The sequence below is a fragment of the Pogona vitticeps genome, chromosome 13 (genome assembly GCF_051106095.1).
Source record: "Pogona vitticeps strain Pit_001003342236 chromosome 13, PviZW2.1, whole genome shotgun sequence".
Taxonomy (NCBI): Eukaryota; Metazoa; Chordata; class Lepidosauria; order Squamata; family Agamidae; genus Pogona; species Pogona vitticeps.
In genome coordinates, this window is record NC_135795.1 from 4,220,020 (window position 1) to 4,244,467 (window position 24,448).

Below are 24,448 nucleotides of genomic sequence, written 5' to 3' on the forward strand. Positions count from 1 at the left end.
AAAATAAGAAGAAGATAAAAACTGTGTAGCACCTTACCGATGAACTGGTTCTATTTTAATTCATCAGACCAAATCCGAAGAAACGAAGCAAGGCAAAAACTTAAAGACTAACTATTAGATGTCAATGTGAGCTTTCGCGGAACCTTGTCTACTTTGTCAGGCATATGGAAACGGAATGAAATGTTGAATGAAACATCAGTTACATACTAAATATTCATCGGCTCTTAGACGTACGGTGCATTTACATGCAGCAATTTGTCTTATGCTGTTTTAGGGGTTTGAAGACTGGGGATTTACTTGAAGATCGAGAGGGAAGGAAGAAGAGAATGTTAATGCTAGCTTTCCTTGACAAGTCCACTTCTTCAGGTATAAGAGGTAAAACACAGAGAAGAAAGAGGAAGAGCAAAAAGCCACTGTGAGATAATTTGGTGGATGCAGAGCAAGGCTGTGTACCATAATTGGCCGTTAAGACAAAACACAAACTGCCTTTGGTTTATTTCTACATCTCCGTGGTGGCTGTCGGATGCGACAAAGAGCGCAGCATGCTTGTGGGGTGGAGCATCAACCCACATGGATCCCTTGCTTAAACGCAGTATTCATAAAAATGCTGAACGAAGAAAGATGTGCCATGTGCCACAGGGAAAGGGAAAGAGAAACGGTCGAGACTTTATAAGGAATGAGCTGGTGTCAAAGGACAAGGAGGCGGACAGCTTCGGTCCCCCAATGAGGCGAGATCTCAGCCCGCCCGCCTCTGCCCTTCGGGAGACGCCCAACCCGCTTATTCCCAAGCCCGAGATGTTATTGATGCACTTCCAGATCCCTGTTCATAAAACGTTCCTGTGTATGGATGGATCATGTACGACTACGACTTGAGAAGTTTGCCCTCATTGGACAACTTACCCTCTCGATGCCCAGAGCAGGAGAAGGGATTAATTTGCCTGATATCCTGAAGTGGCTTCCTTATTAAGCCGCTTCACAGCATTGGCCAACTGAAAGAGGAAGGCTTGTTTGGATCCGTTTTAGCAATCACACACACACACACTCTCTGGTTTAGTGATCGAAACCAGAGCGATCCGACCTGCACCCGAAATGCAGAAGTCTTTGACGGGGGCTGGAAAGGTTTAGGTGGAAACGCTCTGGCGGCGGCTGCAATCCAGCAAACATGTGGTCAGATCGCCTTCTTGAAGACAGTGCATGGGTCTATCACAATTTTGTTAAAACAGTTTATTGTGGTTTTTAAGCATTTTTTTTTAAAAAAATTATCAATCCTAAACTTAAGCTCCTAGAGTTTACTCAGCATGTGCATAAATCTAGTGCTGCAAAGGCGTGACTCATGCCCTGAGATTTTGTCTCTGCCCAATTTATTAATCCTCTGCTATGCTTTTTCCTTCCTCAAACAGAAACCGTCCCGGGGGTAAATAAAAGGGCAGTCTGACCTGCCCAGCCTCATGCCGTGTGTCCCCCCCCTCCTGAGGCCTTCCCCCCCCCACTTGTGGGTAGCGTGAAGCGTCTCTTCCTCACGTGATGCCAGGTATGTGTGGTATTCTCGTCTCACCCATCCCTGGACGGCTGTGAATTACCTTCTTGGTACTCTAGCAATGTGGGCAGAACTGGCGCCCCTACGTCCAAAGCACAGAGACTTGGTGACATTGCCTTGCTTCAACTGCTTGGAGAAAATGGGCTGGCAAGAAGCCAGAACCTTTCTCCATTCTAAATCTTCCTTCCTTCCTTCCTTCCTTCCTTCCTTCCTTCCTTCCTTCCTTCCTTCCTTCCTTCCTTCCTTCCTTCCTTCCTTCCTTCCTTCCTTCCTTCCTTCCTTCCTTCCTTCCTTCCTTCCTTCCTTCCTTCCTTCCTTCCTTCCTTCCTTCCTTCCTTCCTTCCTTCCTTCCTTCCTTCCTTCCTTCCTTCCTTCCTTCCTTCCTTCTTTCTGCCTGCCTGCCTGCCTGCCTGCCTGCCTGCCTGCCTGCCTGCCTGCCTGCCTGCCTGCCTGCCTGCCTGCCTGCCTGCCTGCCTGCCTGCCTGCCTTCTTTCTTTCTTTCTTTCTTTCTTTCTTTCTGCCTGCCTGCCTGCCTGCCTGCCTGCCTGCCTGCCTGCCTGCCTGCCTGCCTTCCTTCCTTCCTTCCTTCCTTCCTTCCTTCCTTCCTTCCTTCCTTCCTTCCTTCCTTCCTTCCTTCCTTCCTTCCTTCCTTCCTTCCTTCCTTCCTTCCTCTCTTCCATCCTTCCTCCCTCCCTCCCTTCCTCTCCTCCCTCTCTGCCTCCCTTCCTCCCTCCCATCCTTCCTTCCTGTTGCTCTATGTCATGTGTCACATTGACCTCAACAACAGGCTTGATTTTTAAAAAAACCACAGGAAAATACCCTTTATTTCTCTCCAGGGAGCACTTCTGAGAGTGCACCTTGAAAACATTTATAAAAAGGCAAAAGGCAAAATTGCTGGACAGTGTCGTTGGAGACTGAAGGATGCCTAATCTGAAATGGAACTGATAAAGGACAGTGGTGTAAAATTATTAGGATCTGGTCTGTTTTGCATTCTTAACCTCTTCATCTCACCCGTTCCTTTTCTTTTCTCTTCCCTTTGTAAAACTCAGCAAAAGGCCCACGGACTGTGAAAACTTGAACTGAATATTGTACCTTTAACAAAAGGGCCGGATATCACCCTGATACGGAATGTGGAGCCAGCCAGCCTGCAATTAGAGCTGAAAGCACAATTAGTGCTGGAAAGACATGATTCAGGGAGTGTTTCCTGTTTGAGGAGTCAGATACCATTGGAAACTGGTTTGTCTTTCAGGCGTGAAGACACATCATCAAACAAAGCAAGGCAATTTGTCAACTTTGGGAAGCAAGAGAAGTTCATCTGGGACTATGATCAGCCCTTAAGGATTTTCTTAATTTTTGTTTGTTTGTCCTGAGATGCTTTCATCTGGAAAAGCTAAAATTGGGGATTGCTGTTTCATGGCTAAGCCATGTGCTGGCCATGCCATGGAGTGGGGACCTCTTCTTTGTCTTGACTTAAAAATGTATGACCCTCCTGGTGGAAAAAGGCAGCTGTTGCTAGGATCATTTGCCCTTTGGCAGTTCATCATCTTCCCCCTCCAGGTGATCCTGGTGGCCAACAACGGAAATGCATTTAGATTCCAGGACACGCTGGATTTTTTCAGTAGGACCCTCCATGTAAGCACCTGGAAAGGTAAAACACCGCCCAAACCGTCAACAGCGCTCTGATGGAGATGTTTGACTTGATGGGCAAAAATACTCGGAAGTGACTAGTGACTTGTTTTATTGCTTCCCATCACATGATAGGGCCTTTGTCATAGCTCCCGGGCAATCTCTTCGAGAAGATGAACGATGTTAATTAAGGTCATGCAGTTATTTCTCTATGGAATCATTCCTTGGAAAGTTGTTAGTGGGATCACTCTGTTGTTGCACTGGTCGTTTGGAGTAAAAAAAAATTGTTATTTGTTATTTTTAAAGTTGGTTACATTGTATTTTAACGTTGGTTACGTTGTATCAGAGTTGTGATGATGAGAGAGGGAGGGGAACCAATGTACTTGAGCTTGTCGTCAAAACAGCGGCAATATAGACGTAACGAATAATAAATAACAACCACACCCTGGTTTTCATGAGATAATGGCATGCATTTCACCCAAACTGCAGCTTTTAGTTTGTATTTGTTTGTTTTCTGCTGCAAGGAAGAAGCAGTGAGGCCTAAGTCAACACTTGCAATATTAAAGAAGACAAATATTTATCTGCTGTTGCACACGTTTGTTCCCAAAGCCCACTGGGACGAGGCTAAGACGGCAGTCAGAGAAATCCGTTGCGATTCTTTGCCTTCCCATTGGCTACAAAAAAAGCCAAAGGGACAGGTGTAACAAAATCTAGGGATGGGGCAGGTGCTCATAAGATTTTTCATACTCAGGGATTTTGTGAGTCTCATCATGCTGGAACTTCCCACTGGGATTTCCTCTGTATCTATGAGATTTCCCAGCTTTCCATAAGAACAAAATTCCTCTCCACTCCTTCATTGCAGGGAGCTGCTAAATTCTTAACGCCCCTTTCAGGTGAACCCTGCTTAAGAAAAAGCAAAAAGCAAAGCAAAATATATTGCTTCTATAGTGCCCCATAGTGCTTAAGGCACTCTCTGGATGCCATTCCACGCGGGAATCGTATAATGATCTTGTGCAACTTGGAAGTTCTTGGGGAAAATGACCACCAAACATCCAAGGAATCCCATGAGATTTCTTGCAATATTTTTTTAGGGGGGGTGCATGGAGAAATCTCGCTGCAAAGAGAAAATGGGGTTTTCAGTTTCTCTCCAAGCGTGACAGGGTGCAAGTTCATATCCTTAACAAAAGGAAACTGGAAACACTCCACAAAAGCTCGTGTAAAAGGAAGAAAACATTTCAAAACAGGGGAAAATACTTCTTGTTTGTTGAATAGGCCCAATGCATTTCAGCCTATTCTTTTCTGGCCTCCTTCAGTGGCTATAATCTTATTAACAATGCCTAGCGACAACCTTGTTTCTTAATTTCATTGAACTAGGTGAGGTTAATATTACAGTGGTGCCTCGCAAGACGATGTTAATTCATTCCGCGAAAAACGCTGTCTTGCAAAAACATCGTCTTGCGAAACACAGTTCCCCATTGGAATGCATTTAAATCCATTTAATGCGTTCCAATGGAAAAGTCATCATCTTGCGAAAATCGTCCATAGAAACCATCGTCTTGTGAAACGCAGTTCCCCATTGGAATGCATTGAAATCCATTTAATGTGTTCCAATGGAAAAATCATCATCTTGCAAAAATTGTCCATAGGAAACTATCGTCTTGCGAAGCGCAACAGTGATCACAAAAACCAATCGTCTTGTGGATTAATCGTTCTGGGAGGCAATCGTCTTGCGAGGCACCACTGTATTCTCTCAAAGTAAGCCGTGAAGATTTTATCAGGTCCTTATCAACAAATATATTGATAAGAGGCAGTCAGTATAACAGGCAGAAATTGGAAGTTTCCTTTGTAGGGTATAGTTTTCTTTCCCTTCATACAAATTTTTAAAGCTGCCCTAAACTGTTAATTACAGGTCACAGGGGTTTTTGCTCGCTTTTGCAAGAAAGGAAGAAGAAGCCTTTCATTTCTTCTCACACAAATTAAATAACTTTCTTCCTTCTTATTGGCTGAAATTCAGGAGTATGCCACCAATAGATACGGCCAATTGAATCAGTGGGGATCTGGCGAACCAGTCATCTCCCAGATAAGTTCTATTGATTCAATGGGCCTCCTCTAGTTGTGACTTACTACTGGATCTCGGGCATGAAGTGACTCTTAAAATGTAACTTCATTACACTTTGTTATCCAAAACAGTAACTAGTTTTGATACCTAACTACCACACTCCGATTATCGAGAAAAGCAGCTAGTTACTTTTCGAGAATACATAGTTACTTACAACTTGTTCCTTCCAAGCCCTGGATGGGGTGGCTTTGAATGTCACAGTTTTCACCCTGTGCAAAGTTGTACAGAATGAATCTATGACGTCGAAAAGAAGGACTGCTGAAATGGATGGAGGATTTTTATCATGATGAGATGCTTAAGGGCAGAGGTCGGTCTCTGAATTGCAGGCAGCCTAGTGTTTTTCTGAAATGCAAACCGACACGTTCCTCTCCACTCAAATAGGCATTGAAGTTGTTGTCAGGTGCTATCCCTCTGACCCACGGTGACCCCATGAATGAGTGATCTCCAAAAAAATTCCTATCATCACCCACTGGGCTCAGTCCTAGTTAACTCAAGACTGTGGCTTCCTTTATGGATTCATTGTTCAGTGTGATCTTCCAGACCTGCAGTAGCTTGGACGGTTGTTTTTCTTATTTGGTGTTAATCAAGTGATTGCTGGCTGGATTTACTTGGTGGTTTAAGTCTCTGATTCTGGAGCCAGAGGTTGGGAGTTCGATTCCCCCACTGGACCTCCTGGGAGAAGAGCCAGCCTGGGTAGCCCTGGGGCAGGTCCGAGGGCACCCTTCAGAAGAAGGGACGTTAAACCGCTTCTGTGTCTTTTGTACCTAGGAAACCTTGAAAAGGATCGGCGTAAGTCAGAATTGACCGGACGGTATGCAATTATTAATCAAGAGGTTGCTTCTCTGTGGAGTTCAGTTCTTTTATTCTAGTGGCTACCTTTTCATTTTTCCATGTTGTAAAAGATCTGTTTGTTTGCTTGCTTGTGTGTGTGTTTGTTGCCAGGGGACACTTGCTTTTTTAGCCGTAGGAGTAGGATGCGGGGGGGGGGGAGAGAAAGCAAAACACATATTTTAATTGCAAACAGCCCTGCCTTAAAGGAATCCAGAATCAGAGGTGAGAGAGAAAGGAGAAGAAGAAAAAATAAACACCCTTGCATTGTGCAAGGGAAGTCTGGATTGGCAGCCAGATGCTGGTACTTGAATTCCTAACTTTGTTTTCACCAGAGGGTCTGTTTCGGTGCTGGGAGAGTAGAGCAAAGGAGAGGCATCTGGTATGTTCTGAAGAGCGAGGAAGGGAAGCCTTCAAAGAACGGCCTCTTGGAACGGTGCCGGTTTTAGGATCATGTGCAGAAAGCACATCCGAGAAGAGCGCTGCAGCCTCGCCTCTTCTCCAAGGAAGCAACGCTTTTAGACAAAAATAAAAATAAATAAACGTACCCGTGCCAGAGAATGCAGACTCCAAGGTGGGGCAGGAGGGTGTGGTCTGGATTCCAAGAGCGAGAGGAGGGTTTCTTGCCAAGAAAGCAAGGGGGTTGCATAATTTGTTCTCTTTCTCCCCTCCCTCTCTCCTTTTTTTCAGTTTATGTGGCATAAACCTGCTTCGCCAAGGTTAGAACAACACGAAACGTGGTCGGCCGCTCTGCGGGAAATCACTCGCAAAGAATCTGCTTTCGGAGGCGCCCACGGGCATAGGCTGTGTCAGTCGAGTTGCCAGTACTGTTCTGGTCCAACCGGTAAGACTTCACCTTGTCAAGCCACCTAGGCTTGAGGTCTGAAAAGCCAAGAAACTCATCAGTGGAGTGCATGAGATAATTTAAGCCTTCAAAAAGCCTCTGGTTGATGAAGGTAGGAAGGATATTGGGCTCCTGGACCCATGATTCAAAAGAAGCCAGGATATGGCCCAATAGGGCTGCACAACATGGGGTCCGCACGGCCAGCGGGACAAAGGATGCCAGGTTTGACATAGCAAAGCCGGAATGTTGACGACACCAGTGGCAGCAGTCAAGATGGTCTACAGCAGTGGTCTCCAACCTTGGGCCTCCAGATGTTCTTGGACTGCAACTCCCAGAAGTCTTCACCACCACCTCTGCTGGCCAGGATTTCTGAGAGTTGAAGTCCAAGAACATCTGGAGGCCCAAGGTTGGGGACCACTGGTCTACAGGATACCCTCTTTGGCTCACGACCATTCATAAAAAATGACACCATGCAAGGGAAAATCCCAGGGACCTGACAGTTTTTAAAACCCATTAGCCATTTCTCACCCAAAGCAATAGTTTGGACTGTTTTTCAACAAGTGTGAATTTGGTGCTGATTCAAGGTCCAGTTTCATAGTTATACATTTTTTTTGTGGGGGAAGAACCAGGTAGTTGTTTTTTTTGGAGTTGAATTATGGAATGCTCTCCCGCACAATATATTGGCTGCCCTCCCAGGCACCAATGCTGACAAGGCCATGCTTTCGGACTTTTCCAGTTTAGGGGCAGGATCTCCCCCTTCTGTTAAAACTCAGCTGCACCAAAGGGCAGCCTCTTTGAAGCTTGCTTGCGAACGCACATCTGGAGTGAGTGAGAAGAGCAGGTACCGGGAAAGTTAACATTCTTGAACTGAAAGATCTGCCACCAAGTGTGGCCAGCTCAATCAAGAAATATTTCCAAGTTCGGACATCCTTGTGTTTCCCTCTGGTCTCAGAGAAACCTCAGAGAAGGCACCAGGTTTGCTGAAATTCATTTAAAAGCACAACTGACCACATTTCACAAGGGAATATAGTCGGCAGCTTCGGTCTCTTGAGAGAGGCTTACGTTGAAGTTGCAACTCCTGCTTCTTACTGAGTAGGCGTGGTTCCCCTGGGAAATCTGGTTGGAACTGGTTGGGAGAAGTCTGTTTCCGTACCAAATTCAAGTTACAGTGGTGCCTCGCTAGACGATGACAATCCGTTCCACTGAAATCGCTGTTTAGCGAAATCATTGTCTAGCGAAACCCTAACCCTAACCCTGTTATATATCTTAAAGCTGCAGACCTGGAAGGGACCCAGTGAGATCATCCAGTCCAGCCCCTGTGAAAGAGGCACAGTGGGGAATCAAACTCCCAACCTCTACCTAAACCACTGAGCTATCCAACTGTTACTGAGATAATGCACCTCCTGCTGTTATTCGCTTTATATATTTGACCATTTATATATAATTTTATTCTTCTTGCGTGTGTTTTATTTTATCTTGCTGTAAACTGCCGAGAATTGTGCATTGCACTAATGCGGTGGTATAATAAATAAATAAATAAATAAATAAATAAATAAATAAATAAATAAATAAATAAATAAATAAATAAATAAATAAATAAAAGCTGGACGGACGGACGGAAGGATGGGCGGGCGGGCGGGCGGGCGGGCAGGCAGACAGACAGACAGACAGACACAGACAGACAGACAGACACAGACAGACAGACAGACAGACAGACAGACAGACAGACAGACAGACAGACAGATAGATAGATAGATAGATAGATAGATAGATAGATAGATAGATAGATAGATAGATAGACAGACAGACAGACAGACAGATAGATAGATAGATGCAGTCCCAAGCACAGTAGGTCTATTGAATGAATGTAACGAATTAGATCAACATCTTGTGTGGATCTGTTTTTTCAATATGCCTAACCATAACAATTGCTAATTAACAATTAGCTGTAGCCCTGTCGCTTGGTGGCAGGAATAGCATGGTTTTTATAAGGCTAACTTTGGTCACCATACCAGGACTTATTTTTAAGTAAATATTTCTAGGAACGTGCTACCCCCTTTCATGGACAATAATTTGTTTTTCAGATGAAAAAACACCTTCAGGAAACACTGGGAGGCTACTTCGTGATGCCTCAAGGGGACCATCCCTTGTAGATTTAGAAAATTCGGGTTGGATTTCCTTCCTCCTCATGTTTGCCTGGTGTGTCATACGTTCCTCCCTTTCTAAATTTGAGGAATAGCCTTTATTCATAAACGATCTGCCTTTATACCTCTTTCTCAGCGGTCTCGCCCTCCTTTTCAAAAATGGGGGCAAATGGGTTCCTCGCCGTATTTCGCGTTATTCTCACCCTGCTTTGGCCTAAGCGGTCTTATCTGTCACGACGAGGCAAAAAAGTGGAAAAAACAATGGTAGGGGGAACGAGAGGACGAAGGTGGGGTTGGCTGTTGTTTTGTCGGGCTGGGGTTACACCCCAGCCACGAGCAACACCCTCCCCAAACCAGTTTATTGAGTCAGGGCTTGTAAAGGAACACCTGCCTTCCGAATGATGAGCCTGAGAGAGAGAGACCAGGGGCAAACCTCTTACCTGTGCCCGGCCAGGGCGGTTGCCTAGCAACCCAGCAGGCCTGGGGATGCCCACCTGGACCAGAAGACCAGGCCTGCTCTCCATCTGCCGATGTCCCTGCAAAGGGGAGAAGGCTGGAGTTAATTACTGTTAATATATAAAGTGGACAGATCCCAAGGTGCAGGATGAGGCCTCAGGGAACGGCTTCCCTCCCCGGGGGGGTCTCTAGACTGGGATTGAAATCTTGGGGGGGGGGGTTCTTCAGAGAGGAGGAGAAAGGATCTCCTCTGTGCATGGGGTGGCTTTAAAGCATCGCTGGGTGCTAGAGTTTGAGGGGCTCATCGCGAAGGCGTTTCTGTGTGTTTTGGCACACGTCATGTTTGTTAAAAAGCCCTTTGGGCAAGGCTTGGAGGACCAGTTTTTCTGCCACCGGAAATCTCTCTCTCCCCCCCTCCAGAATTATGTATGTACTGTATTTATTGTACAATATTTTGTACCCCACCCTTGTCCTTTAAAAAAGGACCCTCAGCGGCGTACATTGGCAAACGAGGGGATTTAAAGTTCACCGCGGCCAAGTTTGCAAATGCTAAAAAAGGAGCAAACCAATACTGTGCTAACAAAAGCAACACTAAAAAGGCATTCGAAGCAATAAGGTACAACAATCCATTTTACACACACACACACATATCACTCAGACATCCCCCTAAAGGTGTGTGGGAAATAAAAGCTTTTTTCTTTTTTCTTTTTTTTTTTTGTGAGATGCTATATTTGGTCGTTTGGTTTCAATTTTTAGGGCTTTGTGGAGGGTTTTCTTTTTGGGGGGGCGGGACGCCTCCCCCCCCCCCATTTTATGTATGTAGGGGCTCCCTTGGAAGCAGCAAAAATGTCTTCCGGGGCAAGCACGTTTTTTCCGAACTTCTGAGCTTATTCTGCTGAAATCAATAAGTCAACAAATTCCTCGTAGCGTCAGGAAGCGAAATATTTATCCCTTGCTCTCCGCGGTGTCTTGACTAACAAAAGACTCAGGAAATCAATATTCTAGCTTTTTCTGGACCACGAAACTGACTAAGCCGCCTCACACCGGTCACTGTTTTTCCCTTTATCCTGACCCCTTCCTGGGTTGTTGTCCATAAACTAAGGTGGGCGAGGGCAGACATGTGATGTTGCCTTTATTGCACTGGAGCAATCAATGGTTCCCAACCTTTGGGTCCCCCAAGTGTTCTTGAACTACAACTCCCAAAAACCACAGACATCACAGCTGGTGGCAGAGGTTTCTGGGAAATGCAGTCCAAAAACTCCTAAGGCTAAGAACCACTGCACTGGAGAAATTACACCGGAAAGACAGCTTATGGAAAAAGCACAGCTGCAAGCAGCAGTTTAAAAGTTGGCAACCTTATACAGTGTCCAATAAGGGGAAAAATGCCACTTCCTTCCTGCCTTCTTGCCTGCCCTTGCTCAAAGAGCCGCTCAAAATTCGTGGCTTTTCCAGAAAACTTATTTTCCTGCACCCACCCTTAACTTCTTTTTGGGAAAAAAAGCTTCACCTGATGATTTATTATTTATTTGCTTAAGAAGGTCTTATGTGTTGTTAAGCTGCATTTGACTTGCACTGCATTTTGCTGGTTTTTTTAAAAGATAAGTGAGATATTTAAGGAGTGGTTTTTCCAGTACCCTCCCTCACCAGAGTTTCTATGGCTGGCCAGGGATTTGAACCCAGGCCTTCAGAGTCTCCATCTATCCACTACCTCACACTGGGTATCAATAATAGCAACCACATGCCATGAAGTCAGTTCTGATTTCTGGCGACCCTTTTCGGAGTTTTCTAGGCACAGAAAACTCAGAAGCGATTTCCCATTCATGCCTTGGGACTGTGCAGCTGGCCCAAGGCTACACAGGCTGGCTGTTCTCCCTGGAAGGGAGACCTAAACTGCTGAGCTATCCAGGCAGTTATCATTTGCATTTACGTATACAGTGGTGCCTCGCTAGACGACGATAATCCGTTCCACTGAAATCGCTGTTTAGCAAAATCATTGTCTAGTGAAAAGCATTTCCCCATTGGAATGCGTTGAAACCAGTTTAATGCGTTCCAATGGGGAAGAATCGTCGTTGTCTAGTGAAGATCGGCCACAGGAAAGCCGCTTGGCGAACCGCCGAACAGCTGTTTAAATCACTGACTTGCAAAGCTTAGGTCCCGAAAACACCTGTTTTGCGAGCGCGGAGGGAGCTGTCAAAATCGTGGTCTAGCGAAAATCGGTTTGTGAAGCAGGGACCAAACATTGTCCAGCGAAATTCCCCCATAGGAATCACTGTTTTGCGAATCGCTATAGCGACCGCAAAAAGTCAATGTTTAGCGAAAAAACTGTCATGCGGGGTAACTGTCTAGCAAGGCACCACTGTATTCTCCTTTTCTTCCACTGATTTCATAATGCCTCTTCCCCTCTCCCACCTTCATCCTCCTTACAACCCTGCCAGGTAGGTGACGGCTGAGAGAATAAGCAGGAACGGATGAAGCCCCGCCGGGCCAGTTTCCATGCTTCTGGGAGGATTAAAACTCAGATCTCGCCCCTCTGTGCCCACAGCTCGGACCACGGCCGGCTCTTGATCTCAGCACACACAGAGACCGATCCGGAGTCAGGTCCACCTTTTTTAGAGGCTGCTGTCACTAAAGGCAGAGGAGCAGAAAATCTGAGCCGACAGCAATAATCCGAGCTGGTGGCGCACAAAGAATAATGCTCATAGTTGAAGCCACATTCCCTCCACAACCTCGGCTCTCTGCGAAAGGGAGTGGAGGAAACCCATGTCCTGGCCCAGCTCCGCCTGTCACCCGTGACATGCGTCGAAGGTAAGGAGGCACCACCTTAAATGGGAGGTTGCCTCCAAGCCAGGGAGGCCCTGAGGAGCACACACCTCCTTTGACAGCGTTGTGTTTCACAGAAGCAGGGCAGAAGGTGGCTGCAAGCCCGGCTCTCTCCCCTCTGTTCCTCCTCTCCATCCAGCCGAGTCCCTTCCAACCGGCAGGATCTAACACAAAGCCACCGGATCCGGCCCCTTTGGAAGCGGGGACAGGCGCTGTCACAACCTCGGCCGGTTCATTTTGCCCTCCGAAACCAGATTTTTTGGCCACAGCTGGAGTTGTCGTCGCCATGCATTCGCTTTTCAAGAGGAGAAACAAAGGGAAATACAGCCCGACCGTCCAGAAGAAGAGGTGAGGGTCTGTCTCTCTCTGTGTGTTTTTGTGTTTTGTGGGTTTCCAAAGGATCACAACAGTTTATTGCCAGAGGCTTGAGAGTAAGGAGTTGGAAGAAGGGCTGGCTGCAAAGCAGGAGAGTTTTGAGGTGGTATTAATCTCCAACTCAGGTGCTTGGCTGGATAGCCGGGGGCAGAGCGTGGGAAACTTGTTCTGTGGACTACAGCAGCCATCATCCTTCAGGAAGCCAGGCAGATTCTGGGCCATGTAGTCCGGAGCACTTTTCCGTTTATATCTTTCCAGGCTCCGATCCAGGACCACTGGAACAAACTTTTGTTTAATAGCTCCCTGCATCTTGGTAACATTTTTGGGGTGGCAACTCCCGGGCAGGGATTCTGGGGGTGTGCGCGTAGCGCGTATGATTATTGAACGCCTTGCGAAAGGATTTCTGCACCTGCTTGGTGGCACTTCTCTTTGCTCCTTTTCAATTTCCAGAATTCAGTTCTGGTGCTGAAATAAGGGGGCGGCTGCAGTTAATATCATTTTATGCATTTGCTATGTTTCTCTTCTGTGCCTCTCCTCAGGTGAAAGGAGGTGTTCGAAAAGGGGGGGGGTTGTCCCCCTGTGCATTGTTCTCACAACCAGCTTGGGAGGTGGGTCAGGGGCAGAGTGGCTGACCCAAGGTGAACCAGGGGGTTTAGTGGCTGAGTGGGGGGGGCTTTAAAACCGGATCTTACAGCCCTCTAACCACTAGGCCACTATGTCGTTGGTTTCGAAAGCTCTTAAACAAAGATGTGTGGAAAGCTGTGTTTACCTGGAGGTGGAGAATGCATTTGCTCATCTGTTTCTGTGCATTGTGCGGCTGTTTGATCTCAGAGCAGGTGGCAGTTTGGAAAAAAAAATATATACATGGCAAAGGTCCAAAATATCTTTGTGATCCATTCTGTAAATATGGAGTTTTAGAGGTTGATCAGCTCAGCTGTCAAAGTTACTCTGTACGTGCTTAACCCTTTTGACTCACTCATTGGCTACTGGCCCTGACGTGAGTTACAGGGTTCGCAGGTTGTAGGGTAAGCACTGGACTTCTCCGGTGCTATGATTTGACCTTGCGTGTGTTTGTTGTCGTTATGCGCTCTCAAGTTGCCGGTGACGTCTGGGGACCCTATGAAGGAATGGTCTCCAAAATGTCCCGTCCTTCACAGCCCTGCTCAGCCCTTGTAAACTGAGGCTCGTGGTTTCCTTAGGGAGTCCGTCCATCTTGTATGGGGGTCTTCCTCTTTCCCTGCTGCCTCCCACTTTTCCCAGCATCTCACGATGGGCTCAAAACAAGGCAGCCTCATTTCCCAACATTATTTTTTTTTTGCCTCCAGAGAGAGTTCAGGCTTGATTTGCTCTGGGACCCACTTGTTCGCCTTTTTGGCCGTCCAGAAAGCAAATCCAACCATGTGCCGTGGGATGATGATGACCACCCAGGGAAGGGCAGGCAAGACTGCATCTTTTCCACTTATTTTTGGTTTAGTTTTGTTTGAGAGGGTTGTTGGCACATTCCAGAATTTTAATCTCTCAGGGTGCGGCGCCATCACCCACTCTCTCTCCTCCTCCTCCTCTCGGTACACCTGATTTGCGGCTTCTTCCCCAGGCTGTCTTTGGCTGCCAAATAACATGTCTCAATATGCCTTAACTAAAACAGAAACAACTGGGGTCGATAAACAGGAAGACACAAATCTGCCTGGCACTTAAAGCCAGCACAGGGCTGCGTGTCGCCCCATAGTCCGTGTTCTTGATGGTCAACCGTTCGGGACCAAATGCAAGACACTCCCGGGGTCATTGTAGCAATTGTGAGCGCACATGTCCAAAAGAGGAACTGGGAAAGGGATAGACCTGGGAGAAATTCCTTTTTTTTTTGGATGACAACGCCCACCACCTCCTTTGCCATGTGGGTGTCGCTTGCTACTACCCACGACACCATTGCTCTTGAAATCTTGTCCATCACCTGTACTCTTACTCCTCCAAAAATAACTGCCATGGGTTGTTTCTTGGCTCTTCCGCACCCTAAACATGAGTTCTGTTGCTAATCCCAGACTTCCAGGTCTAGAAATCCTAGGTAGAGGGTGCCTCTCTGCATGTACAGAGTGCTTTCCTTGGTAATGAGGGGAGCACGGTGATGATTTCATTCTGGGCTCACTATTTTATTTTATTTTTTAAAGTCTGAGTGATGGCTCAGGGCTCCTGGGCTTTTAACAGCCAAAGAGCAGGTCAGAATTCAACAGGCAAAGCCCTGGAGATTCACACCAATCCCTGTGCTCACATCCCATAACTTGCGCCAGCTAAATTTTTGATTTAAATATTGTTGTTTAAAATCACTGCCTTTGTTTTCATCTTAACCTCTCCGTTGGGTGGCCAGATAGGAAAAAAAGGCAAGGCTGTGCAGCTTTAAACAGTTGTGTAGAAGCAGGAAATTCAACAGGTGCTGCTAACCATTTCCTGAAATTCCTTCTTCCTTGTGGGAGGTCTATCCTTCCTTGCCTCTTGTCATCTGCCTTCTAGTCTGGCCCTATGGATAAATATCTCTCTCTCTCTCTGTCTGTCTCTCCGGTCAGTGGGTAAAACTGCCATGAAGAGTTGAGGCCCAGCTTTTGCAGAAACCTAAGCCTTGTTTATGCAACTGCCCGCTTCTAATCTTTCCACTCCGGAGGCGAGTTCCAAATTTCCATATAAGCCAGGAGGAGAGCGCGCTGGATCGCCTCTAATGACCCTCCAGAGATGCTGTAGGTCCATTCCACACACCCCCAACACATCTGGCAAACTGTGAAACTTTTTTTAAAATTTCTCATTGGCACTCAGCATCTTCTTGGAAAATTTTAAGGATTCCCCCTCCTTCTGCCCCCCACCTTCTCCGTCTGGGGAATTCTGTTGCAAGTCTATTAGTACTGTATGTTCATCCATGTGGCCGCCAGGCCCTTGCTCCGGGGAGGGGCACCGTTTCTTTTGGGGAGGCAAACCAGCGAGTGGGTGGAGGTTGGAAGAACTGTGTGCTTGTTGCTGTTCAGGCTCCCCCCCTTTTCCCCCCCTGTTCATTGGACCAGGTTGGAATTTTGACCCCATGGGCATCTGCAGGATGCTGGTCTTTATCCCTTGACCAGCTACCAGGTGCAGCTGTTTATAAGGATAGAAAAAATGCCCCCCACAATCTGATCCAAAAAAGGAAGGGGCACCCAGCGCGTGGGAGGTTACTTTGCAGAAGTACTGTGTTGTGTTACTCATTGAGGTTGGCTGTATTATTATGTTAACATGATTGTTTAAAAGCAGCATTGGTCCAAACAGTGCTCTTAATTTCTTGCTCACATCTCTTGAAGACGGACGTGGTTTCGACCCTGGTGATAAATGACGTCTAACGTACAGTTTGGCGCGGAATTGATGCAAGCGAACACATTTGGAAGGGTGTCCTCTCTTGCTACTGGACTCTTAGCGGGAGCAGGACTGTCCATTTCCCACCCTGCCAGCTGCCTGCCTGCCCTTTCCCCACCTCTTCCTTCGCCGCCACTTGCTCTCCCTCGACCTCTGTCATGTCTCTGAATTTTTTTCCCCCTTTGTGCCTCTGTTGGTACACGCACAGGACCGATTCCTTTTTTTAAAACTTGTATTTGACACTGCACATCTGAAGATGGGCATAAATACTTTAAAAAACATTTTTAAAAGGGGTGCCAGGAGAAAGGCATTCCATTCCTGTCACGTGACATCGTGCCTGGCCATCGACATGCGCGTGAACCCACAGCTCACTATTCCTGATTAAGAAAAGAAGACAGAGGGGAGACAGTATAGACTTGTTCAAAGACTTGAAAGTGAGTCCTACAGAGGAGGGGCAGGATCTGTTCTCCATCCATCCCAGAGTGCAGGTCATGTAAGAATGGGCTCAAGCGACAGGAAGCCAGATTTTGGCTGAATATCAGGAAAAACTTCTTAACTGTTAGAGCAGTACGACAACAGAACCTATGACCTCGAGAGGCGGTGAGTGCTCCAACGCTGGAGGCCTTCAAAAGAAAATTGGACCACCATCTGTCAGATATCTTTTGATTTGGATTCCTGCTTTGAGCATAGAGATTTCTCAAGAGATGGATAAGGTGGTCAGGCACTCCCATTTCTTTAAGGACTTGCCATAGTTTGCTGTGGTCCACACAGTCAAAGACTTTTGCATAGTCAATGAAGCAGAAGTAGATGTTTTTCTGGAACTCTCTGGCTTTCTCCATAATCCAGCGCATGTTAGCAATTTGGTCTCTAGTACCTCTGCCCCTTCGAAATCCAGCTTGTACTTCTGGGAGTTCTCGGTCCACATACTGCCGAAGCCTACCTTGTAGGATTTTGAGCATAACCTTGCTAGCGTGGAAAATGAGTGCAATTGTGCGGTAGTTGGAGCATTCTTTGGCATTGCCCTTCTTTGTGGGATTGGGATGTAGACTGATCTTTTCCAATCCTCTGGCCACTGTTGGGTTTTCCAAACTTGCTGTCATATTGAACGTAGCACCTTAACAGCGTCATCTTTTAAGATTTTAAAATGACTTTATGGCACCTTCAATTATTCAATGATTCTGTGATTAATACACAGAAAAAGTGCTGGAACATGGCCGTATGTTACCAGTAAGATCACATTTATCGGTAGCTAACCCACAGCAAATATTCTTTCCCCTGTTTAGTGCAATGGTGTCGTTCCAACCCTTGTTGCCCTCTCTCTGCATCAAAAATTTGTAGGCCAAAGCCTTTGAGGAAAAAAAAATTCATGTAATACGAAGACTGATGTCCATTTTTCTCCCCTCTCAATGCCGGCCATTTCTTAGTTTTAAAAAAAAATTTCCCTTGCCAAATAATGACTCTCTTAAGAAAACAAGCCACCAATGAATGAAATTTTCAAAGGAGAGCCAGAAGCTTTGGCCAGTTACAGTAGAAGAGGGCAGGTCAACCTGTTGTCTTTTTCATTCATGGTTTCCCTGCTTTCCTCTAAAACTGCGTAGAATCATAGAGCTGTAAATTGGAGAGGGATCTTGAAGGCTGTCCAGACCAACTCCCCCTCAACCGGTACAATAAATGTCGCTCAGTATAATCTGTTTCCCTCCTTCTTCCTCCTCTGTCCTAGTTAAATGGGGAGGATCTCCCCAAAAGATTATTTTAAAAAGCTCGGTGTTGAGCACGTTTTTAAAGGCGCAAAGGGAGGGCGCCTGCCGCCACGCCTGGAGCATCGTATACCATAAGGAGGGTGCCACAACTGAGAAGACCCTGCTTTGAGTTGATGTTTTCTGGGTGTCAACTCCCCCAGGCCTGAGGTCTGTGAGGATCGGGTCAGATGGGCAATCAAATTTGGCAGAAGTCCTTCAGACAAGTAGTGTCCTCCTAAACCATTTAGGGCTTTGTAACCAAGACCTTGAAACTGACACAGACGTGAACCAGGAACCAGTAGAGGCAGTTGGGATGATGTGATCAAATTTCCTCCAGCAATCAGTCTGGCCACCGCTTGCTGGATCTCTTGAAGCATCTTTTCTAAGCCCTGTTCCTTTACAGCAGCTGGACAAATGGAACCAATTCCAGTTACTGGCCTCAACTGGAGTTGACACCAACAGGATTCCCAAAAAAGTTGGCTTGACCTTCCAAAGTTGATTCAATGACTCTGCGCTAACTGAGAGTCGAGCAATATAGCGAGGACATTTTTTTTTTCCTGCTTCAGAGTAGTTTCTCTGGGTTGGGTTCATAAATGGTTCATTTTGCTAGATATTTGGGGGGTTAAAGGAAAGCCTTATTGTTCTCCGTTTCATGAAGACCTTGCTCCACTCTTTCTGAAATAATAAATAGGCCATGACTGGCAAAGAAAGCTCTCTCTCTCTCTCTCTCTCTCTCTGTGTGTGTGTGTGTGTGTGTCCATGTACATCCAAAATCCCCCAGGCCGGCAATGGAAAAGATGCTTAGCTGTACAGGCAAATTGCCATTCATTTTGCTGAATGACTCATTGTCGGAAGAAGAGGGGAACTGGAAAGGATCCAGGTTCTGACATGGAACCAACACTTTGTAAATCAGGTCCAGGAAAAGACGGGTCTCGCAAAGACTCTGAGCAGGAGAGCAGATACGGGGAAAACAAAGACCTGCCTTTTTGACAGCTGGGAGCGAGAGATGTGAACCAAGTGGGTGTCCTTAGCAAAGTGGTTATTCCAGCCCTGATTGCTTCACAAGGATCAGCCTGCAATGCTAGACTTAAAGGAAGATTTGATGACACACAGTCTATAAGCTTAGGGGCCAGGCATGTATTAGACTGTCTGCCTTGGCAGAAATCATTTTTGACCATAGTTAATTATATCCTATATTTTCTTTTGCTACCTGATGGAACGTATCCCGCTATTGTCTCTTCTCAAAACAGCTTTGCGCGGTTTTGTAAAACTTTGAGGAGTATTTAGTCCGATGAGCTAGACTTGGGATTTTAAAGATGCCCATATTGGAGCAAGAACCCAACTGTGTTATTTTCAGTCTGACAATACAAGCAGAGCACAAAAATATATATATAGAAAAGTATGCTTAATTGTGGTCTACGAGGCTGGCTTCTTTTTGCATTTGAAATTTGATTGACAAATACTATATATAAAGCAGCATATTACTTCCGGTTCAATCTACGCTTCAATTGGCTGATTCACCTTTAAAAACAACAACAACAAAAAGACAACACCTCAATACTGAAGTTGTATTTATTTGTATTTCTTAATACAAATATTTTCCACTCCCAACTTTGTCAGAGGCCAATGGGTGTGTATGGAATTTCTGCATCTCCCTTTTTAAAAAGAAAGGAAAAGGAGGGGGGGGGGAAACATTCCCAGGAAAGATGCAAACGCTTCTAACCTGGAGGGCGCCACACAGCGCCCTAATTGTGTGATGTGGTCACTCAAAGCCCACACGATGATCAACCTTCCAGAATCACACACATACACAATCCTAATAGTGTAATTACAGTTCAATAAAGTTGATTAACCTAAACTGAGGGAGAAGACAAAGAAAAATGATATTACAGAATGCAAAAAAGGCTAGCTGAACAGTGACATGAGTCTTGGTCTGAGAAATGAGTGGTGCCACCCATTTTCGCATTATGTTTTGTATGGACCACATGGCCGCCCTTTATTTCAGTGTGGCTGCAGGGGGGTATAGGGCAGTGACTGGGACGTCTGAGCCCTCGCTAGCACTTCAGGAGTTGGACTGTCCCGGGTTTTGTGGGCGAAGGGTTTCAACTGTCCCTCGCTTTCTCCCTTGGTGCCAGAGCGCAGCCTCCTGGATTCCTTCAGATTTCCTCTTTTCTCAACTGAAAGCCTTGGCCATCTATGTGCAAATGTCAAATGAGGTAGGAAGGATCCAGGGCAGAACTGCTCTGCCCTTCTTCCACCCGATAGTCTCCCTCAAATCACACAAATACTCCTGACCAGATCCATGATTTGCACACCTGCCTGAGAGCAGTGTCCCCATTTACTTTCCATAAAAGAGCACGCTAAATGCAAGATACGTAGTTGAGGAAAATCATAAGCGTCTGGGAGTGAGGCAGGTCAATTTCCCTCTGGTGGCAGCTTTCTCCCCCCCCCACACTCTGGCTACCTGATAGTTCTAATGGAGATGCCCAGAAAGAACTGGGTTTTCCAGATGTGCGGCATGCGCTTTACCAGAAGCTATTCGCTAAGGCGATTCAAGGATCAACCAGAACCCTCGCATCTGTCCACATTCTGTGGATGTGGTTACCAATCTGGCCTCTGGCAGTTTGCATTTTTTTAAAAAAAGTTGCTGGAGGTTCTTTAGCGAAGTGTACCTGGCGCCCTTCCAGCTTCAGATTCCCAGATGGTGGGTTTGTGGACAGGAAGTTCATCCACACCACCCTATATTTTTCAAGCCTGGGTTGCAAAAATAATCGAGTTGCAAAGAGAGCTGTAATTTAATTGGGCTAAGCACATTGCATTTCTGTGCAGGAAAAAAAAGAGCCAATTAAGCTAAACAGAGTTACTCATGGGGGAAAAATGAAGGGAAACCTGCCCGAGGTCTGTTGAGTGGAATGCCAAGGTCTGATCCCCGGGGTGGAAGCTAATCCTAGTTTGAACTGGAGTCGATCCATTTAAATCCATGGTGCATCTGTGTTAACTTGTGGCTAAAATCTCCCATTCATTTGACCGGGTCTACTCGAGTTGGGAATCGTATTGGAGGAATTCCCAGAATTGTAGCTGGGGGGTTGCACTTTAGGGCACGATCCACTGGGAAACTTTACTGTGAAGTTCTGCAATGTCGTTCCTTCAATGGCGGTCCCAAAGAAGGAGGAGAAAAGGACACGGAAGCGCATCTTAGGCAAAATCACGGAGGATCCGTTTAGAACAGTGGCTACACATTAGTCTAGAGCAGTGGTCCCCAACCTTGGGCCTCCAGATGTTCTTGGACATCAACTCCCAGAAATCCTGACCAGCAGAGGTGGTGGTGAAGGCTTCTGGGAGTTGTAGTCCAAGAACATCTGGAGGCCCAAGGTTGGGGACCACTGGTCTAGAGTACATGTTTGGAAGTTCCATCTTTTTATAACATTTCATTCTGCTAAAGATGTAAGGACAGCTGAAAAGAACACATAATAAAAGCAGAAATCTCCTCCCCATCATCTATACATAAATGTCTAAATGTTTTAAAATATATCCGTATGAAATCATTGTTTGTACCAAGCAAAGCAAGGAGTTCTGCTTATATACCACCCTATAGTGCTTAAAGCTCTCTCTGGGTGGTTTACAATTTAATTATGCAATAATTTAAAAATTGCCTCCCCATTTACTGATATTGAAAAGATGGAATACTGTACTGAGTCAGCCTTGAGCCGGATACCTGAGACCAAGATCAAACTCAGGTTGTGAGCAGCGTCTTCACTGCAGTACTGCAATTTAACCACAACACTATAAGGCTTTTCACCTACGATATATGCACCCATATATAGGTAGTGTGGTAAGGTCTTTTGTCTACTGGATGTCTGGAGATGGGCATTGATATTTCCAATTTTTAAATATTTTTTTAATTAAAGTAAGACAATTTAACCCCCCCCCCTTTTTTTTGTCCTGACCAGTAGTGAATCTCCAGGAAACTGGTTAAAAAAATTTGAAGCATGTGAGTAACAATGGAGGTAAGAGAATGATCTTGTACAGAATTAATATGAGTAATAATTTTGTCCCTGAAAAAGGACTATAATTGGATATCACGAGAGTGATGCAAATATCAAGAATTTTTAAGCTGACCAACACCTCACTGATATAAATAGAGAAATGGGGGAAACAATGATACACAGCTAAATTCTGATCACAGAAAAATGAAGGGGTTAAAAAAAATACGCATCTAAGAGTTATTGGGGTATACAGTACAAAGATCCTATCATGGAAGCATCATCCGGTAAAGCTTTGGTCTGATAAAACAGGGCATCTCCTGTGTATAACAGCATTGGTAAACCTTGGAGGTTCATTCCGCTCAACCGTCCCGGGTTATGGTATTCAAAGAGGATGCTATAGAAAAGGAGGAGTTAAAAGAGAAGACCTCCTTTTAGCTGTTAGCTGAGGGAAGGGGGCTGGATCCATGCGGGAGGCAAGTCCAAAAGAAACCCAGGAGAACCACCTGGATGTTTCCATTTTAATGCTCTTGCCGCTAAGAACTAAGGGTTCGGCTGGACAAGAGAGCAGCTTCACACTTAGAAGCAGAGCTCCCTTAAGTGCTAAAAGATGTCTGTAGTCCAAAAGAGAGAGATGAATTTTCCCAAACTGTAGCTAATGTGAGGGGCTAATAGATTTTGCCCTTGCTTTGTTCTCTGCACCCAAGATAAGCAGGCCGTTATCAGAAACCAAACCTGGCTTTTGATAGATTCCAGGCTTGTAAGCCACGGCGGTGACCGAGAACGGAGTAAAGGCATTGGCCGGGCCCATCAGCAATGTCACGGAGACGTATGGTTAGTGTTGTTTATTAGATCGATTTCATACCTTTGTGAGCTCAAGGGAGACATGTGGGTCTCTATTTCCTCCCACTTTGCCCTCACAGCCATCCCGTGAGGGAGGCAGAAGAGGTTTGAAAAGGAGAAGGGACTGGCATAAGGTCACCCATCATCCCATCATCCTCTTCCAGGGTGGGACAATCTCTTATACTCACCAAACTGCCCACCCCGGGCTTCTACAGCGCGGAGCGAGGACAATTTAAACTGGCATGGAACTTGCCATAACTGTACAATGTGGATCCCCTTGTATTGCAGGGCTTGGATGTGGTGAAGAAATCCAGGTTCAGATTTTCACTTAGCCATGCTGGTTGGTTTTAGGTGAGTCGCACGGTCTCGCCTAGCCTCGCAACAACCCTGCAGGGTTGGAGTAAAAGGGTGCTTGCTGAAGTTTGAATGCAACGCTTTCATCTTTTCTGTGGATTCTGCTGGAAATGGGTTCCTTTTCTTTATGAGCCGATGCAACCCGTTTCTACTAGCAGATTAGATTAGGCATCCTTCAGTCTCGAAAGACTAGGATAACGTGCTCTGTATGGAGGACTTGGAACAGCGTCTAGTGTGGCTGAGAAGGCCAATTTGAGAGTGACCATCCCTTCCACACTGAAGACAAATCCAGTCTGTCCCCTGTCCAGCTCCCTGATTTTGCTGGTTTCGGGACTGCCTCTTCACCTCGGCCTGCTGGACAAGGGTCTCTTCAAATTGGGAGAGGCCATGATGCAACGCCTACCTCCAGGCTGAAAGCTCAGAGGTCAGGGTTTCCCATCTGTTGAGGTCCATTCCTAAGGCCTTCAGATCCCGCTTGCAGATATCCTTACATTGAAGCAATGGTCTCCCTCTGGGGCAATACTAGCAGATAGACAGGGGAATAAAGCACAGTTGACCTTCTCTTTAAAGAGCCACAAGATCTGATGTTCTTGTGGCAACGACTTCGTGTTACGATAATACACAGGAAGATATTTTGCAGGTGATTCCCTTAACCACAAGAGGCTTCGTTTCTTTTAACAACGTAAAAGTAACACAAGTCATGATAAAGATGGTCTAGAACAGTTTCTTTAGGATGAAGCTCTAATATGCAACAAAAAAACTAAAACTGGCTTTGAAAAAGCACATTGTACAGTGCTATATATACTCAGTTCTACTAAATGGCATAAAATTGTGGACTTTAACACTGGCTACCGTTTATTAAAAAAAGATAGAAGGGGCTGAAATGAGGAGTTAATGTTAAGAATTTCTTGGGCTGAGTGAACCAACACAAAGTGAAAATGGATAAAAGAGCAGGAAAGCATAAAATAGATAAAAAGAAGAAGAAGAAGCTGTAGTAATTAACATTGGTGAACTCGGAAATCGTTGCTGTTTCTATTGCAGAAATGAGTGACAAATTTCTACGAGGTATGATCAGAAGCCTCGCTGGCGCCGACGTTGTTCTTATCTGGGTGCCAAGCTTAAAGCTCATTATTCTCCCAAGCATTCAAGCTCCGAGTGAGAACGAGGGGTGGGGTTGCGATCTGTGGAAATACACCTGTTCAGTTTGTTGTGTTTGAAATTGTGTAAACAGTTGGAATTGCTCAAGGTATTTTTTTTTAAATTGCTCTTAAAACTGACCTTCCTTGATGGTACCCCGCCCTGAAAGCTGCTGATATAAGGGTAAGTTAGAAATATTTTAATTAATAAATAATGAATAATATTAATTTTACCGGAGGTGAAGTCAGAAGGCAAGGGCAGAGAAAACCAGGGGAGCACA

The 24,448-nt window shown here is 45.8% G+C and overlaps 1 protein-coding gene and 1 long non-coding RNA gene across 2 annotated transcripts in view; both read left to right on the forward strand.

The window, feature by feature from the left end:
• The first annotated feature begins 2,893 nt into the window (after positions 1-2,893).
• Positions 2,894-9,226, forward strand: LOC140702590 (uncharacterized). Its single transcript, XR_012081791.2, has 2 exons — positions 2,894-6,954; positions 9,039-9,226. It is a non-coding gene; the product is annotated as an uncharacterized LOC140702590 (long non-coding RNA).
• Positions 9,227-12,388: 3,162 nt separating this feature from the next.
• Positions 12,389-24,448, forward strand: part of PPL (periplakin) — a 48,478-nt gene continuing 36,418 nt past the window's right edge. Inside the window, exon 1 of the mRNA XM_072982371.2 lies at positions 12,389-12,722. Coding sequence (XP_072838472.2) covers positions 12,661-12,722 — 62 coding nt within the window. The 5' untranslated portion in view covers positions 12,389-12,660. The remainder of the gene's footprint in view (positions 12,723-24,448) is intronic.